The following is a 17,106-nucleotide window of genomic DNA, read 5'->3' on the forward strand; positions in this document are numbered from 1 at the left end:
CGGTGAAGAGAGGGCCTGTCCGCCGACCACCAGGAGGCATCATTTTGGAGGTGATGGAATGTTCTAAAACTGGACCCGATGAGGATCATAAGCTTACTAGAACTCACCGAATCCTGTTCTTTCAATGGATGGATTCTGTGACGTAAATGACAACTAAATAAAGCTGGCTTTAAAACAGGTATGGCAGCCAGGTGCCTATGCGGCACTGCCGAAGGCTGAGGCAGGAGAATTGTGAATTCAAAGTCATCGTCAAAAAAAAAGGTGGTAGAGTAAGGGCTGTCAAGGTCTGGAGTTCCTCAGCTACCTTGCAGGTCGCAGTCTGTCGCTAACATGAGTTCCGCTCTTTCACCATATCCATCATGAAAAGTGACTGTAGTAGAATGGGCAAGAGGAGTGGACGGGGACACATATTACCAAATCTAGTTCTGTGTAATCACCAGATCTGAGACTGGAAAGACAAACAAGGAGGAATCTTTCCTAATCTAGAAAAAGAGAAAGAAAAAAAAGACAATGTCAATATTGCCTGGAGGTTAGGGGGCACTCTACCAGGTTCCTACCCTTTACCACAACCGAACCGTCAGGGAAAACAGTTTTCTAACAGAAAAGAAGTCCGGAGGCTGAGCCCCTAAAGAATAACGGGGTCGTGGGACAAGTTTTCCACCACAGCATTCATCAGATGCCGGTTGGTTTTACTTTAAAGGTAGGCACCGTTCCCACGGGCGCCAAGTTGGGAAGTTTGGGTCTCAGGACCCGGTGTTGGGTGGCTCTGCACCCCGCTGCGACTGTGCGGAGGGGCCCGTCCATTCCCTCTGGACAGTCACCCGCCACCGTCCTCGTCCAGTACCCTGCACGACCTGCGCGTCCCTAGGAGCATCCCCAGGCGCGCTCCGTGCCCCCCACCCCCCACCCCAGTCCCGGGACGCCACCGCGACCTTCGCACCTCCCCAAGGGACCCCCACGCCGCAGGGAGAGGCGCCAGCGGGGCAGCCTCCCCCCCGGGGGCCGTCGGGGGACGGAGGGCGGAGCTGATCGGCCACCGCCCTACCGGGGAGGGAGGTGTATGGGGGGGAACCCAGGACCGCTCCCAGCCCCCGCCCGTGCCCCCAGCACAGTGCTCATGCGCGCCGCCGGCCTTTATAGCGGCCACGGAGCCGCGCTTACGGCACTCGGGTGCAGCCGAGCGGATTCCACGCAGGTGCGGGATCCGGGGTGGGGAGCGGGGTCTGTCCCTGTCCATCTGTGTGTCCTGGCGTCCCCCGCGCCGATGTGAGGTGGCACAGCGTGCCTGGGGAGGCTCGATCTGCAGCAGCGGGGCTCTCCCGCCTTCTCCAGCTCCCGAGGAGCCCGGGGTCCCTGGGGTCACCACCACCACCCCCCACAGAGCTCGCTCACGCCTCGCTCTCCCGCAGGTCCGCGCAGATCCCCGCCATGCCCGCGTCCTGGATCCCTGCTCTCTGCCTCGGTGGGTACGCGCCCTGGCCGCCGCGCCCGCGCGGGCCGAGGCTGCAGCCACCTAGCTGTCCTTTCTCCGCAGGTGCGTGGCTGCTGCTGCTGCTGCTGCTGCCCCGGCTCGCGCGCGCCGAGGGAGCCGGTGAGTTGGGTGCAGGCGGAGGAGGGAGGGTGGACACGGTCCGTCCGACATGCGGAGGGATGCGGGGGCTGGAGAGGCGGAGAGGCACCAGCAACCGTCTCCAGCGCACCTTCCGGGCTTACCTGTTTCCCCACGCCAGGGTCCCCGGGTCCGACCCGGCCTCCTTCCCGGCGCACGCCACCTAGCTCTGGGACCACCAGTCCTGAGTTACTGGGCTGGGGGAACCCTTCGGTCCGAGCCCACCGATGGGGCGGCTCACGTCCTGGTCCCACCTAGTTCGATCTTGCTGTACGATTGTACAAGTAACCCCTATGGAAAGCACCGGTCGGCTGTTCTTATCGCTCCCTGGAAGCCTCAAAAGAGTTTGTTCCGCGTGTAGAAGTCCGAGTACGGGTGTGTGGTTCGGTGTCTTTTCTGCGATGTAGGAGATCGCTTCGTTTCTAAAAAAAATCTGTCATTTGCTTTTCTTGAAAGTAGGCATCTAGGCAGTGGTACCGGGTCCTGTGCTCATTGCATGAGTTGGCTGTTTGAAACCTGGAGCTTATGCAGAGACGCTTGGCTCAGTTTGGGAGGAGGGGACTGGACCTGCCTGGACTGAGTCTACCAGGTCGATCTCAGTCCTCGGGTGGGGAGGCTTTGCCCTGGAGGAGGTAGGAATGGGGGGTGGGCAGGAGGGGGGAGAACAAGGGAATCCGTGGCTGATATGTAGAACTGAATGGTATTGTAAAATAAAATAAAAGGAAAAAAAAAGTAGAAATGGTAAGTACCGCACCTGGCTTTTGCCCAAGGAAGTCAGTGTTAGCAGCTCTAAACAGACTCGATCAAAGATTCCAGTGTCGCTGCCGGCCCCTCCTCCAGGTCGCTGAAAACGGGAAAGATAGGGGTTTTAACTGAGCTGAGGAACTGGTATCACACCAGCGTCGTCCCCTTTTTTCCATGGTCCAGGTAGCAGCACAGACAGGGGTCCTTGGCAGAGGCAGGTTCTCAACTTGCAAAACTATGTATGTCTTGTCGGGTGAGGGAGATGTTCTTTTCCCCGAAACATCTGTTTCCAAAGGACTTAGGATAACTACATGCCCCCGTGTTTGGAAAGTCGTATTTAATAACCTTACTCTCGATTTAATCGACAGTAAATCAACAGGTTACCATCTCGGGGTTTGTTATGATTCGACAAATTAACACCTTTCACAGTAACTTTGTTTGCTTTTCTGAGGCGGTGTTGTTGTAGCTCAGGCTGGGCAGGAACTCACTGTGTAACCCAGTCTAGCCTCAAACTCAAGGCAAAAATCTTCCTGCCTCTGCTTCTCGAGTGCTGGGATGACTGCGCAAGCCACTCGGGATCCAAAACTTCCTTTTTTCCGGGGGATAAGCATGTCAGCAGTGCTTTCTAAAACAGTATTTGCTGCCTCCCGTGTGCCCTTTGGACGGATCTGGAGACATACAGTCAGATTCAAGTACAGGACTGACTTCCTCCTGTCTAGCCTTTGGGAGTTGTGGAGTGCTTCTTGGGCTAAGTCTAAAGCTTTCATTCCCTCATTTGTAAAATGTGCAACTAAGCAACATTCTGTGGATCCAGGCACCAGTTAACTTGACGGCATATGTGAATATGAGATTTTAAGGGTCTGGTTGTATCAGGTAACAGGCTAAAAGTCCTCTGCAAAGGGTAGCTTCAGGACTTTTGCATGTCTATGCAGACACTCCAAAGGCTCAATCCAAATCTGCTGTCATCATAAACAACTATCAACAGTTTCATCACAATTGAGATTTTTGTACTTTTAGAATAAGGACTAAGCCAAAGATAAGCATTGTTTTCTCATCCTGTTGTACTTTGTTACATTTTCCAAACTGACTAAGAACTGGGAATATTATTGTCACATTAGACATCTGTAGTAACTCAGCCTTAGATTAAACTGAAAACCCCTTTTGACTTGCTAACATCTAAAACGGCGTCAACATTTAAATCAGTATTTTGTTGGAAGTATAGGAATTAGGGGAGTAAAAATACTTCCACAGCCCGCTTTTCCTGCAACACCCCTCAAAGAAGCCGTAGGTGCCCTGACATAACAAGTCCCTTTCTCCTCAGTCCCCATTGCCATCACCTGCTTTACCAGAGGCCTGGATATCCGAAAAGAGAAAGCAGATGTTCTCTGTCCGGGAGGCTGCTCTCTGGAGGAGTTCTCTGTGTTTGGGAACATAGTGTATGCCTCGGTGTCCAGCATCTGTGGGGCTGCTGTCCATAGGTAAGCTGGGACATGGGGAGGCTGTGCGGGTGGCCACTGGACAAGCACAGTTAGTTTCTTCCCCAGTTAGCTGTTTGGAGCTCTCTCCTAGCTGCTTGCTCCTTTTTAGTGCCAGTTTGGGCCCCAGAAGGTGGATATATTTTTGAGGTTTTCCTGGGCATTCTTGCATTACCAAATGCACGAGGGAAGCTGTCTGACCATGAGCAGATAGCATTCATTTAAAAAGAAATTTGTGAGTGTGTGTGTGTGTGTGTGTGTGTGTGTGTGCGTGTGTGTGCGCTATAATTGTTTGGGTGCCCATGGAGGACAGATGAGGGTGTTGGGTCCCTTGGAGCTGGAGTCACATGTGGCTGTGAGATGCCAGGAACTGATCTCGGGGCTCCTGGGAGAGCAGCAAGTGCTCTTAAACACTGAGCCGTTTCTTCAGCCCTGCGTAAGTGCCCAATGGCTACATTTCTATGATTCTAAAACATCTGCCATTGGGTCGTCTATTATGGGGCTTGTATCCTACTCAAGGCATTGTTTTCACTTCCATCACAAATCTTAAAGTGACACAGCTTTGGTCTGTTTTTCACATGAGGATACTGAACTCTGGATGTCATATCTCTTGCTGATTGTCACTATGGTAAGCCAGTGCCCCCCCATCCTACAGTAAAAGAGTGAGTGTGATTTTTTTTTTAAAATATAGTCCAAGGGCACATACAGTTAATTGCTTTAAGAAAACTGGCACCTTTTTTTTTTTTATTAATTCTGAATCTCTGAGATGTAAGAAGCCGGGAATCAGTGTGTTCTTATCATCACTGTAAAAAGTTTAACAGCACAGAGTCACTTCTCTGGACATTTTTGTTCCTGTAGAAGTGACTCTTACAGGGCCAGCAGACTTCTCCACTCAGGCAACTTCTCCACTCAGCTATTTTCTTGACCGATAGAGCAGTAGATGATACACGACAATTGGATCGTGTCTCAGCTGTAACTCTTACTTTGCAGGGGAGTGATTGACACCTCCGGGGGACCTGTGCGTGTCTACAGCCTTCCTGGTCGAGAGAACTATTCCTCAGTAGATGCCAATGGCATCCAGTCTCAGACGCTTTCCAGATGGCCGCTTCCTTCGCGGTGACCAGTAGGTACAATTTCACTGTTCTCAGCTCTGCATAAACACTTCCCCACGCCCCTCCGGAGGGTTTTCAGCTCCCCTTAGCCCAGTCTTTTTTATTCTGATGGAAAACATTGGACTTAAGAAGTCAGCTATGGGACAGAGTCACCCAAATTTGGGGGGGAGTAAAAATTCACTTCACGCAGTGGAAACTGAAATCTGAATTGTTTGCAGTAAATGCCTAGATACTTAGCAAGTAACAAACTGTCAAACCAATGAATTCAGTTTTTGGTGGCATTTTCAAATGCATCAAGAATGCATTTTAGTTCTCCAAACCTGATGGCCAGTGTGATGTTTATACCTGAGTCACCATTCCCCCCTTAATCATCATGTAGAACTTTAGCTACACAATGCCCTGATGGCGGAGAAGGAAAGAGAAAAACAATAAACTTCTCATTTCAACAGAAGGCAAAGGCAGTACCCAGGAAGCCACGGGCCGGGCAGTGTCCACAGCCCATCCACCTGCAGGTATGAAGCACGGACTGATCCCCTTGTTGCCTGGCACAGAATTTGGAGTTGGAAATGATGTCGGGAGAACCTGTCCTTCAAAACACTAATATTAAAGAGGGGCGAAGCAGCTGCCTCGTATCTACTGATGTGCTTCGGATGAAAGTGTGCTACTTTATATTTCACATTTCTTCTCTTCTTTACTATAAACCTAGCTCATCCAATCTCAGGAAGTCCTTCCTATCTCTCTCTGATTTGACAGACCATGTGTAGAAATTGGTCAAGGACTCCTTTCCAGCTCTCTGCTTCAATAGTCCACTTAGTTTCTGTACTGTCATGTGACTAAAAGAAATCAGTGTGTGTCTGCTCAAAAAAAAAAAAAAAAAAAAATTCCAGGGATCCCTTTTTCCAAAATTGTGGCCATTTTATTTTATTTTATTAGAGATTATGTGTATGTGTGTGTGTGCTTGAATGTATTTGTGTGTATGGTGTGTGTGCAGGCAGGCAAAGGCAGAACTACAAGAGGGTGATGGGCTCTTCTGGAAGCCCAGTTACAGGCACTGTGACTTGAGCTGCTTGATGTGGGTGCTGGGACCAAACCTGGGTCTTCTCCAAGAGCAGGAAGCGCTGTTACCCCCTGCTCCACCCCTCCGGCCCCTACCATTTTAAAGTCAAAGAAATGAAGAGCATGCGGCTCCGTGTTCCCACTCTTGCTTCAGCTGTGGGTTTTAGATAGCAAAGCCTTGGATAGATACATACCAGATACTAGGCCTGCCACAGTTGTGTCGTTTCTTTGTTGGAGCAATGCCTTCCCAGTCCAGAAGACCCTGGAAGGAACTTAAAAGGCCTTTCTGAGAATGGCACTCCTGGCCACGGGCTCATTCTGGTGCAAGTTCCTGCTGTGTAAGCTCTCGTGGTCAAGGGCTTCCTTTGTTTCAGGTAAACGGCTAAAGAAAACACCAGAGAAGAAGACTGGTAATAAAGGTAAGCTAAGTTCTTGGGGGGAGGAGGGGATGGCATTTCCTCCAGCTGCTCTTGAGACTAACGGAGCCCTCTTTTGGCTCTCTGCAGACTGTAAGGCAGACATTGCATTTCTGATCGATGGAAGCTTTAATATAGGGCAGCGGCGATTTAATTTGCAGAAGAATTTTGTTGGGAAAGTGGCGCTAATGCTGGGAATTGGAACAGAAGGGCCACACGTGGGCCTCGTGCAAGCCAGGTACCAACGTTAATAAAATGGGAGATGATGGATGTCTTCAATGATGACTACTTACCAAGCTGTACTGTTAATTTCAGTTAAACATAATTTAAGCTTGGACAAGCTGGAATCCCAAACTATAAATACACAATTTAAGAATGCCTATGCAAGGCTGGGCATGGTGGTTCATGCCTTTAATCCCAGTACTCAGGAGGCAGAGGCAGGCGATAGCCTTATATCAGCTTTGTACCATCCCTGTGAGTTCAGTGCCAGCGTGGTCTACATAGCAAATAGGCCAGCTAGGGCTGCATAGTGAGACCTGGTCTTTAGAGGGGGAAAAAAAAATCCCATGCAATGTTCACAATTCTCCACACTACAAACAACAACAACAACTAACTAACTCTGGTTAGTCTGTGTCTAAGTGAGCCATTGGTATAAAAGCTCTTAGCAAGCAGTATGCTGTCTGTAGGGAGCCGGAAAGGGGATTCATGACCTAGAAGCCTTACACGAACACCCTTCTCTGCTTCGCTCAGTTCTTGGATTTTCTTTTCTGAAGGAAGCAACAGTGAGCTCTCTGTTCCTTTTCTTTACTCTGCCAACATTGGTTTTTTTTTAGCCCTTTCCATGTTCTTTCATTGGAGATCCAGAGTGTGACTGTCACTAGTTGGTGGCACGAGCCTGGGAGAGTAGAACCTAGAAATGAGGCAGACTAAAGTCTCATGCAATGGCCAACTTTATTCAGGGCATCGGACAATTTATACTCTGAGGGCATTCTGAGGGTTAAGCAAGGTCATGTGAGCAAAGTTCCCTGGAGTTCAGGCTGCATACAGTCACAGGGGCCAAGATCACGCGAGTGTAGGACAGCTCATGCTTGCAGACATCATTCTGAACGACAGTGGGTCAGATGACGGGTGTGCTGAAGCAACCCCACGCCTACTGCTACACCTGGGAGGGCTCGAGAGCACATCCCCAGAGCAGCCGTGTTCTGGAGGAGCACAAGATCCAAGACTCTTGGATCCTTGGAGTTTTCTTACGAGCTCTCGGAAGTCTCCTCGCGCAGCTCCATTCGTGGGCCGCGTTCTGACACATGCTCTCTTTTCCTTCATGTGAAAATGATATTGGTGGTTTGTAGCACTGTAATAATGTCCCTTTAGGGGGCTTGACAAGTAAGAAGTACAAAGAAGCGCCTTTCTCAGACCACATCCTCCAGGGCCATCTTCGTAAAGTTGTGTTTCCCTTCTGCATTTGAGAAGACATTTCTCTTTCCCGTTTCTACATTTCAGGCTATAAAAATGTTGGACCCTCTTTGCTCACTCTCGAGTGCTTTAAGCATCCTCTCATGACAAACGTGCATTGCAAATGGTTTGATAGTTTTCTTTTGCGTCCTCCCGAGACAGTCTCCTGTTGCCTTTCACTGTCTCGCGGCAGCCCAAGATGAGAGAGAAGCCTTATGGCTGCTTGGGCCCATCTTTGATCATTCAGCGGAATTCCTGGATTTGAAGTTCAGACATTTTAAAAGCCTCTGATAAAAATAGCTAAATTGCTTTCTAGAAGGCCGAGTGAGCCAGCTAATACTATCAGCAGTGTGTCAGGGTAGACCAGCACCACCACAAGCACTAATTAATATTCCATTCATTACTCTTCCTTACCCTTTGGTTTTTCAAGACAGGGTTTCTCTGTGTATCTCTGGCTATCGTGGAACTTGCTCTGTAGCCCAGGCTGGCCTTGAAGTCAAGAGATCCACCTGCCTCTGCCTCCCAAGTCCATTTGTTACTTATTATAGTAGGGTCTGCTTAGAAGATATTTAACTTTTCTGTATAATATACCATTTTCCCCTTGCCTTTAAAATGAGCCCTTTATTGTGTGGATTTAAATACAGTATCAATTTTATGAACATCTAGACAAGTTTCTTTGAGTCAGGTACTGATTTTTTGTTGTTGTTGTTTTGATTTGGGTGGCTTTTTGTTTGTTTGTTTGTTTTGTTTTGTTTGTTTGTTTGTTTTGGGTTTTTTTTTTTCCACACAATGTTTCTCTGGAACTCGATTTGTAGACCAGGCTGTCCTCGGATGCAGAGATCCACCCGCCTCTGCACGCACTACCGTGCCTGGCTTAGGTCCTGATACATTTTCTAAGTGTTTTGGCTTTGACTAATTTAGCCTATGCTTTTTCAAACTGAAAGCTGCATTAACCCTTATGCTCACAGTTTTCTGCTTTAGGAAGCACTAGACTAAAGAGTGCATATTTAACTAGAAAGGAATGAACTTTGTATCATTAGCAAAGCAAAAAGTAAGAATCCGACTTGCTTAAGTCAGAATCGGAACATCTGGAAGTGACTCCAAACTTAAAAAAGTGACCAACCAGCAGGTGTGCGGAGATAGTCTGTGATCTTCTTGTCACTCAAAGAATCGTCTTAAATCCCACAACCCAGAGAGCTAAAGCAGGAGAGCTTGTCTTAAAGCAAGCAAACAAACAAACAAAAAAACACACAAAAAACCCCCAAAGCCTGACATTAAAATGGCTACTTATGCTGAAAGCTTAAAAATTTGCACTTAATGAAGTTCTGACTTTGAAGATGTGCTGTTGTTTTACTCAGCATGGCCGTGTGTGTGTGTGTGTGTGTGTGTGTGCGCGCGCGCGCGCGCGCACACGCAATTAACAAAATTTTCATTTTATAAAAAAAAATTAACATTGTGTTTTACAATGCATTTCCTTGTACCTTTTCCCATCTTATAAAATGTCACTCTTAGGGACTAGAAATATGTCAGCAATCAAGAGCATTGGTTGCTCTTCCAAAGGACCCAGGTTCACCCACATGGTCACTCACATCTATCTATCTGTATCCATTTCCAGGACATCTAATGCCCTCTTCTGGCCACTATAGGCATCAGACATGCACATGGTGCACGGACATAACACACAGGCAAAACACCCACCCCCACACAAATAATAATTTAAATGTCACTGGCATTGTCCCTTTTGACCAGAGAGACCTAGGCTAATAGGCTGCTGAGTGCTTCTGGGCTGTGCCCTGGAGCAGATGTACTCTTGAATCCAACTGTTTCCTACGTACTGGTGCCCACCTCTGCAGAGTTCCATCAAAACCAGAGCCCAGAGCCACATCTACTTTAACATGCTGCACACATAAAGTCTGCAACTCCGTTCCAACCTGGATTTTGGAACAATTTTGAAGCCAGTTGAGTCTGAATTTAAAAGGCAGTCATGTTTTGTTAGGCAAATTCCCTGAGTGCTCTGAGCCCTTTTTTTTTTTTTTTTTTTTTTTTTAATAATTGGGATAATTCCATCTCGTGGAAATATGAAATGAAATTGTGTGCTTAGCTGTTATTCAAAGTGTAGTAAATTCGGAGTGTAGCAGTTATTCTTGTTATATTTCTGTAACATTTCCAGTGAGCAGAAGCAATGTTCTAGTTGATTATATAGTATGTAATTTAAAAAAGACTTAGTTCTCTTTCTTACATTTATCTTATAAGGGTTGTTTGTTTGTTTGTTTGTTTTGCCTGCATGTATGTCTCTGTACCGTGTGTGTGTGCCTGGTAACCACAGAGGTCAGAAGGGATGCCAGACCCCCTGGAAGTGAGTTAGCTGGTGGTCGGCCACTATGTTGCGAATTGAATGTGGGTTCTCTGCCAGTCATTTTTTTTTTTTTTAAGGCCATCTGACTGCTTATTTTGTCTTTCCTAAAAACTTCTTTTTTCATTTTTATAGCGAACATCCCAAAATAGAATTTTACTTGAAAAACTTTACTTCAGCCAAAGATGTCTTGTTTGCCATAAAAGAAGTAGGTTTCCGAGGGGGTAATTCCAACACAGGTAAGTACGCCATCTCTGGGCTCAGCATACCCATGATAGCGATCAGAACTGAAAGTCTTTAGTGCCATTTAGGAGACTCTCTTCCTGCTAGCACTTCTGTGTTGGCTAGATCTGCATCTCATCACATATATATAAACTGTCTGTAGTGGAAAAGACACCAGTGGGGTAGCTGGTGTATCTTTTTTTGCTTGTTTTGTTTTGTTTTGTTTTGTTGAGACAGGATTCCTCTGTGTAAGAACTCTGGCTTACCCTAGAACTCACTCTGTAGACCAGGATGGTCTCAAACTCAGAGATCCACCTGCCTCTTGCCTCCCAAGTGCTGGGATTAAAAATGTGCACTAGCTCTGCCCGGTCTGATAATTCTTAAAAACAAAACAAGAACCCCTACAGCATTGTGAGCTTTAGGAAAGTACCTGTTTTTAAGCAGATGAACTGACTTAACCATGAAGGAAGAGGGGACAGACTCTGGAAGGCCCCTTGTTCCCTAGCTGCCCTCATAGGCCAGGAGGGGCGAGAGCACACAACAGGAGGGGTGTGTTGTGTTTTTCTGTGAAATGATGCAAGGGAACGGGAGACTTCTGGGAAGTGGAGCGGATGCAGTGTAGGCTGTGAGGACCAAAAAATAGGCCTGAAGGATAATTCAACTTTCCCATCTCGTAGATCTTTTACTAACTGAATTCCTAAATTAAGTTCTTAAATTCAATGGCATTAAGTTGTTACCCAGAAATAGAAACGTCAAATGAGGCACGCACGGCGACTGCAGCTCCTTTGCTTCTGTTTTTAGGGAAAGCCTTGAAGCACACCGCTCAGAAATTCTTCACAGCAGACACAGGTGTGAGGAAAGGGATCCCCAAAGTGGTGGTGGTGTTTATTGATGGCTGGCCTTCGGATGACATCGAGGAAGCAGGCATTGTGGCCAGAGAGTTCGGTGTCAATGTGTTCATAGTTTCTGTGGCCAAGCCCATCCCTGAAGAACTGGGGATGGTTCAGGATGTTGCATTTGTTGACAAGGTACGGTGTGAGGGCTCGTTCCTGTTAATGGGTGGAAGTGACTCAGTTTGGGACCTCTTAAGCCTAGTACTGATTAGCCCCTAACTGGATTAACATATAATATTTGGTATGTTTGAGGAGGGCCTGAAAGAGCAGACCTGTAATCCCAGCTACGCAATGAGGCTGAGGCAACAGGATTACAAGTCCAGGGCCAGCCTGTGCAGCTGAGTAAGACCCCATCTCAAAATGAAAAGTAGCAAGGGCACTGGGGATACATATGAAAGGCTCTAGGTTCAATCTCCAGTACCCCGTTTGGAAAACATTAAACCTTTTATTTTTTGCGTTATCTTTTGTCTCCCCCCATTAGGCTGTGTGTCGGAACAATGGCTTCTTCTCTTATCACATGCCCAACTGGTTTGGCACCACAAAATATGTAAAGCCTCTGGTGCAGAAGCTCTGCACTCATGAGCAGATGATGTGCAGCAAGACCTGTTACAACTCGGTGAACATCGCCTTCCTAATTGATGGCTCCAGCAGTGTTGGAGATAGCAATTTCCGTCTTATGCTGGAATTTGCTTCTAACATAGCCAAGACATTTGAAATCTCAGACATTGGAGCCAAGATAGCTGCCGTACAGTTCACTTATGACCAGCGCACAGAGTTCAGTTTCACCGACTATAACACCAAAGAGAATGTCCTAGCTGTCCTAGGGAACATTCGCTACATGAGTGGAGGGACAGCTACTGGTGATGCCATCTCCTTTACTGTGAGAAATGTGTTTGGTCCCATAAGGGGCAGCCCCAACAAAAACTTCCTGGTCATTGTCACAGATGGCCAGTCCTATGATGATGTCCGAGGCCCTGCTGCAGCTGCCCATGATGCAGGTAAGACGGTTGCACTTTGTGTTAGGAATAAGAAAGGGGTCCTGTGAATTCACAGTCAATATAGGCCCAAGCATTTTTGTGGAAAGGATCCTTGCAGTGTAGACTTACTCTACAAGCTTTAGAGTCTTGGTGATTGAACTGAAATTTTTCCAAGCTTCACTGAAATCCCTTTGGGAGGTCTTTTTTTTTTTTTTTTTTTTTTAATCACCAGATTTTTTTTTTTTTTTTGCTTGTGTTAAAATAGCAATTTAAGTTTATGAGTGTTTTTTTGTGTGTATGTGTACCATGTGTATACCTGGGGCCCATGAAGAGCAGAAGAGGGCATCGGATCCCCTGGAACTGGAGTTAGATGCTTAACTATGTGGGTGCTAGAAACTGAACACAGGTCCTGTGCAAGAGCAACAAATGTTTTTTTGTTTTTTTTGAGGGGGGTTGGATTTGGGTATTTTGAGACAGGGTTTCTCTGTGTAGCTTTGGAGCCTGTCCTGGAATTCACTCTGTAGACCAGGCTGGCCTTGAACTCAAGGGATCCACCTGCCTCTGCCTCCTGAGTGCTAGGATTTAAAGGCATGCACCATCACCCAGGAAAAGAAATGTTCTTAACTGCTGGGCCACCTCTCTAGCTCCAAGACTTGTAATTTTTGATTATTGGATTTGTCAATATAACTTCAAAGACTGAAGTGGAAGAAACAAAATTACCACTAGCCCCCATTTCCTCAGACAACGCAAACCTCCCCATGTATGTATCTTTTTATGCCAGTCTCAATTTAAAATGCTGTCTGAAAGGGCAGCAGCAGGAGTCTTTCCTCACCACCAACCACGCATGCCGACTGTAGGATATACAGTTCAGCCAGGGTGTCCTTTTGTTCCTAGTTTGTTCAGTCCACTGTCCTTAATGAACTCCGCATCACATTATTAATACAATGCATTAATTGTATTGTCTTTCATGAACTGACCATCTTGGTAGTTTTTATCAAATTATTAACACATAGTAAGTTGCTAAAGGCAGCGCTTTTGGTTCTAAGTATTTTTGCCATAATCAAAACGACTGTTGTCTACCTAGAAAATTCAGCATAGATTTCATTTAAATTGTTAAGCAGTTTTCTCTGCAGCTAGGTATTAATGTATGGAATATGTAACTTTGTATGTAAGCTAGCCCTATTTTTAATTCACTTAAAAATATTTCCATTGTAGGTATCACCATCTTCTCTGTTGGTGTGGCTTGGGCACCTCTGGATGACCTGAAAGATATGGCCTCTAAACCCAAGGAGTCACATGCTTTCTTTACCAGAGAGTTCACAGGATTAGAACCAATTGTCTCTGATGTCATTAGAGGCATTTGTAGAGATTTCTTGGAATCCCAGCAATAACTGTGATACTCTGACAACTCAAAGAATTCGTACAAGGGATCTAACATTGCAAATTGTATTCTCAATACCTAAGTAACTTTATAGCTTACCAGGATCAGTAAATACATCCACAGCTGTTTAAAGCAAATGAGCATTCATTTGAAGCACCTAATTTAGATTGACCGAGGCTTGATAATCAGGGTCCTTAGAAACTCAGGAAAGAGAGATGTCATGGATTAAGACTGCAGAGTTCAAACATGCATACTCAAAGTGGCTATGTGAGTTCCACAGCTCCATAAAAGAACCTGACACTTGGACACAAGCACTGGTCCTTCTTTAATCACTGTGTTGACTGTGCAAGGAGAGCAAAGCAGCTTTTAAACATAGATCAAGCACAATTTTGACCCACGTGGACGTTGTCTTAAAACCAGCCGACAGCTGTTATTTCATGTACCAGTCATAACTACACATTATATGACCATGTATCAAGCTTCTTTTGTAGTGTGTTTTCATAACTAATGGCTAAAAATACCACATTGAGTAAAGATAGGATTGCCTGGTATTTTTCTATTTATATCCCTAATTTTATGTGTATAGGCAGGCATTACTCCAAGGACTGAGAAAATGCTTAAGCAAGTTAAGTTTCTGAAAAAAGATGTTTCAAGTATTGTAACAGGAAAAATACACGGCATAATAGCTTGGATATGTCAACAATAAAACTGGTAGTGACTTACTAAGCGCCTATTTATTAACACAAGTGTTTTTCTTCTACGACAAAAATTCTACTCCTGCTAATTTACATGGAATAACCAATCTGAATTAAGTCGTGCAAAATTTCATTCAATCACATGCTGAATGCCTATTGTAGACAGCATCAGTCATTACCAGATTAGCCACTAGGACATGTTTAAGAGTACCTGCTTCAAGAAAAATGTAACCAGCAGGGGCTAGAGAGATGGCTCAGCGGTTAAGAGCACTGGCTGCTCTTCCAGAGGTCCTGAATTCAATTCCCAGCAACCACATGGGGGCTCACAACCATCTGTAATGAGATCTGTTGCCCTCTTCTGGTCTGCAAGTCTACATGTAGACAGAACACTGTATACATAATAAATAAAAACTCTAAAAAAAAAATTAAAAAAAAAAAAAAGGAAAAATGTAACCAGCAACATTTTCAAAACTTAACAGTTGATGTCAAGGAGAGTATCAAAACTCTTGTGCGGACTACAGCCCACAGGGGTTCTACCATCCCATCTTCTTTAAACCAGGTCTGTACTCTCCTTTACCCACCTGTGGGACTTGGGAAAAGCACTGGTTGCAGACTCATGACTTACTGGAGTATACCCCAATTTCATAACCATGTAGAGTAAGGATTATCTGTGAGAAGAGACAAAACTCAACATCTACAGACTTGACAAAAAGAACATTCCTTCTTCCCTCCTTCTTAGAAAAGGCTGCAAATGCTTCATTGTGAACAAGGAGAATCCTACCGTAAAAAGCAGATTCAATTTAACCTGACTTCCTAAATTGTTTCCTGTGAATAAATGAAACTCCAGCTTCCATTCATTAGCTCTTTTACAAGGCTTTTAATTCTATAAAGGACAAAACTTTGGAGCATCTGAGATAAGCAGAAATGCTAACACTTAAGACTGTCAAAAGAACAAGAGAGAAATTAAAATTTTAAGATGCCAAGCATTTCTGAAAGTGAACAATCAAAGAAAGGATTAACAACTTAATAAAGAATCACTCCTGAGATAAGCTGGCCTTACAGACATGTACCACACTACATGGCTTTAAAAAGGAAGTTTTAAAAAGACCTATTATAATCCAGTTTCAGCAGGCACATCTGAATTCCAAAGATGCTAGCAAATTTTGTAATGCTCTGCTGCACATTTTCGTTACAGTTACAAAGGCCAACCTTGAACTGAGGATCTTCCTGGCATTATAATCATCAGAGCCAACATACCCATGCCTGGCTCATCATTTTATAACTTCTAATGAGTTGAGATGTTGGTAGAAATGAGGAAGTAAATACAATCATGAGAGATGCAATGATCAAACATCAAGAGGAAAAAAAATACAATTAAAATACCATTAAATTTGACTTACACATAAAGTCAAACTACTTTCCATAAACCACAAATGGAAACGTATAAAACAAAAATAAGATGTTTTCGCCTTCGACGCTTTAATCAATTAGCAGAGCATGATCTTGTAGTTCGACAGCTGTCTACAGAGTAGTCAAAGTGCAAAACAAGAAAAGTTCGAAAAAAAAAAAAAAAAAAAAAAAAAAAAAAAAAAAAAAAGATGTTTTCAACTTTTTAGTTTCTTCCTGTTTACTATCATTAAAAAATATAAAAAATAATATTTTAAAAGTCCATCACAGTTTTAGTATACTGTAAAACACAAATATTTATGCCCCACAATAACAAGCAAATTACAGTTAAATAGTTATGCAATGGGCTTCAGAAGACTGCTAGGAAAACTAGATTTGGGGAAATTAATTAAAAACAAGAGTGTGGAGGAATATCCCTTCAGTTCTTTTCATTTTTCAGCTCGGAAAAACCGAAACCAGTTAGCGCCCTCGGGTGTATGTGGTACATGCATGTCAGAGTGCCTGTGTGTGCCCATGCATGCATGCCGAGGCCACAGCAGGCTTCCTCCTCCAGTGCTCTCCCTCCTCTTAATGCCTTGAGCTGGGGTGGGGTGTGTCCTCACACTGAAACAGCTCACCATTTAGGACTAGGCTGGCTTACCAGGGAGTTCCCAGGACCTTCTATGTGCGCCCTCAACACTGGGGTTATATGCATGCAGTCACACCATGCTTCTCTACATGGGTGCCCGAGATTCAAACTCAAGTACTTATACTTGAGTTTGAATTCAACTATTTCAATTCTGAAAAGTCTTAGTGTTTTTTCAGTAGCAACTGAGTTATAAGTTCTGTAATGCCAAATTCAATTCCATTTGCAATTTCTTCTAAGAAAGAGAACATTGATATCTTGTTTTTCTTTCACATAGCTAACTTTTAACTTTATAAGAACATTCTACTAAGTGAATAATGTACTTTATTCTTTGCTAACATTTTTGTTAGCTAAACAAGACAACACTATTTACTAGTAAAGTAAAACTCAAAGAAATAGGATGTCTAAGCAGATTATTTAAATTGCGTATCTGAAACTTGGGAATGAGCATGACATTGGCTGCCTTATCTTATTTTAATAGCATAAAAGCTACGCCAGGTAGTGCAAATACTCTGTAAAGTATCCTTAATAGTGTTTATGTTGTAATCTTATTAGAATATCAGAATGTACTAGGAATACAGAAATAGCATGAAAATGAAGGACTAAGAAACCACCTCCATTCCCTACTTTAATCGTGGGGAGTATTGCACTTTATTATTCAACACGAAATGATGTGGCCAACAGCAATA

At 44.7% G+C, this 17,106-nt stretch overlaps 1 protein-coding gene across 1 annotated transcript; it reads left to right on the forward strand.

Moving 5' to 3' along the window:
- The first annotated feature begins 1,102 nt into the window (after positions 1 to 1,102).
- Positions 1,103 to 14,416, forward strand: Coch (cochlin). The gene is given in 13 exon segments (XM_028869673.2): positions 1,103 to 1,195; positions 1,410 to 1,462; positions 1,535 to 1,591; positions 3,675 to 3,831; positions 4,819 to 4,928; positions 4,931 to 4,951; positions 5,390 to 5,452; positions 6,371 to 6,415; positions 6,503 to 6,650; positions 10,353 to 10,456; positions 11,241 to 11,467; positions 11,814 to 12,330; positions 13,525 to 14,416. Coding segments are annotated over 12 exon segments (1,659 nt in total). The 5' UTR covers positions 1,103 to 1,195; positions 1,410 to 1,428; the 3' UTR covers positions 13,701 to 14,416.
- Positions 14,417 to 17,106: the final 2,690 nt, after the last annotated feature.

Source organism: Peromyscus leucopus, chromosome 14 (genome assembly GCF_004664715.2).
Source record: "Peromyscus leucopus breed LL Stock chromosome 14, UCI_PerLeu_2.1, whole genome shotgun sequence".
Taxonomy (NCBI): domain Eukaryota; kingdom Metazoa; phylum Chordata; class Mammalia; order Rodentia; family Cricetidae; genus Peromyscus; species Peromyscus leucopus.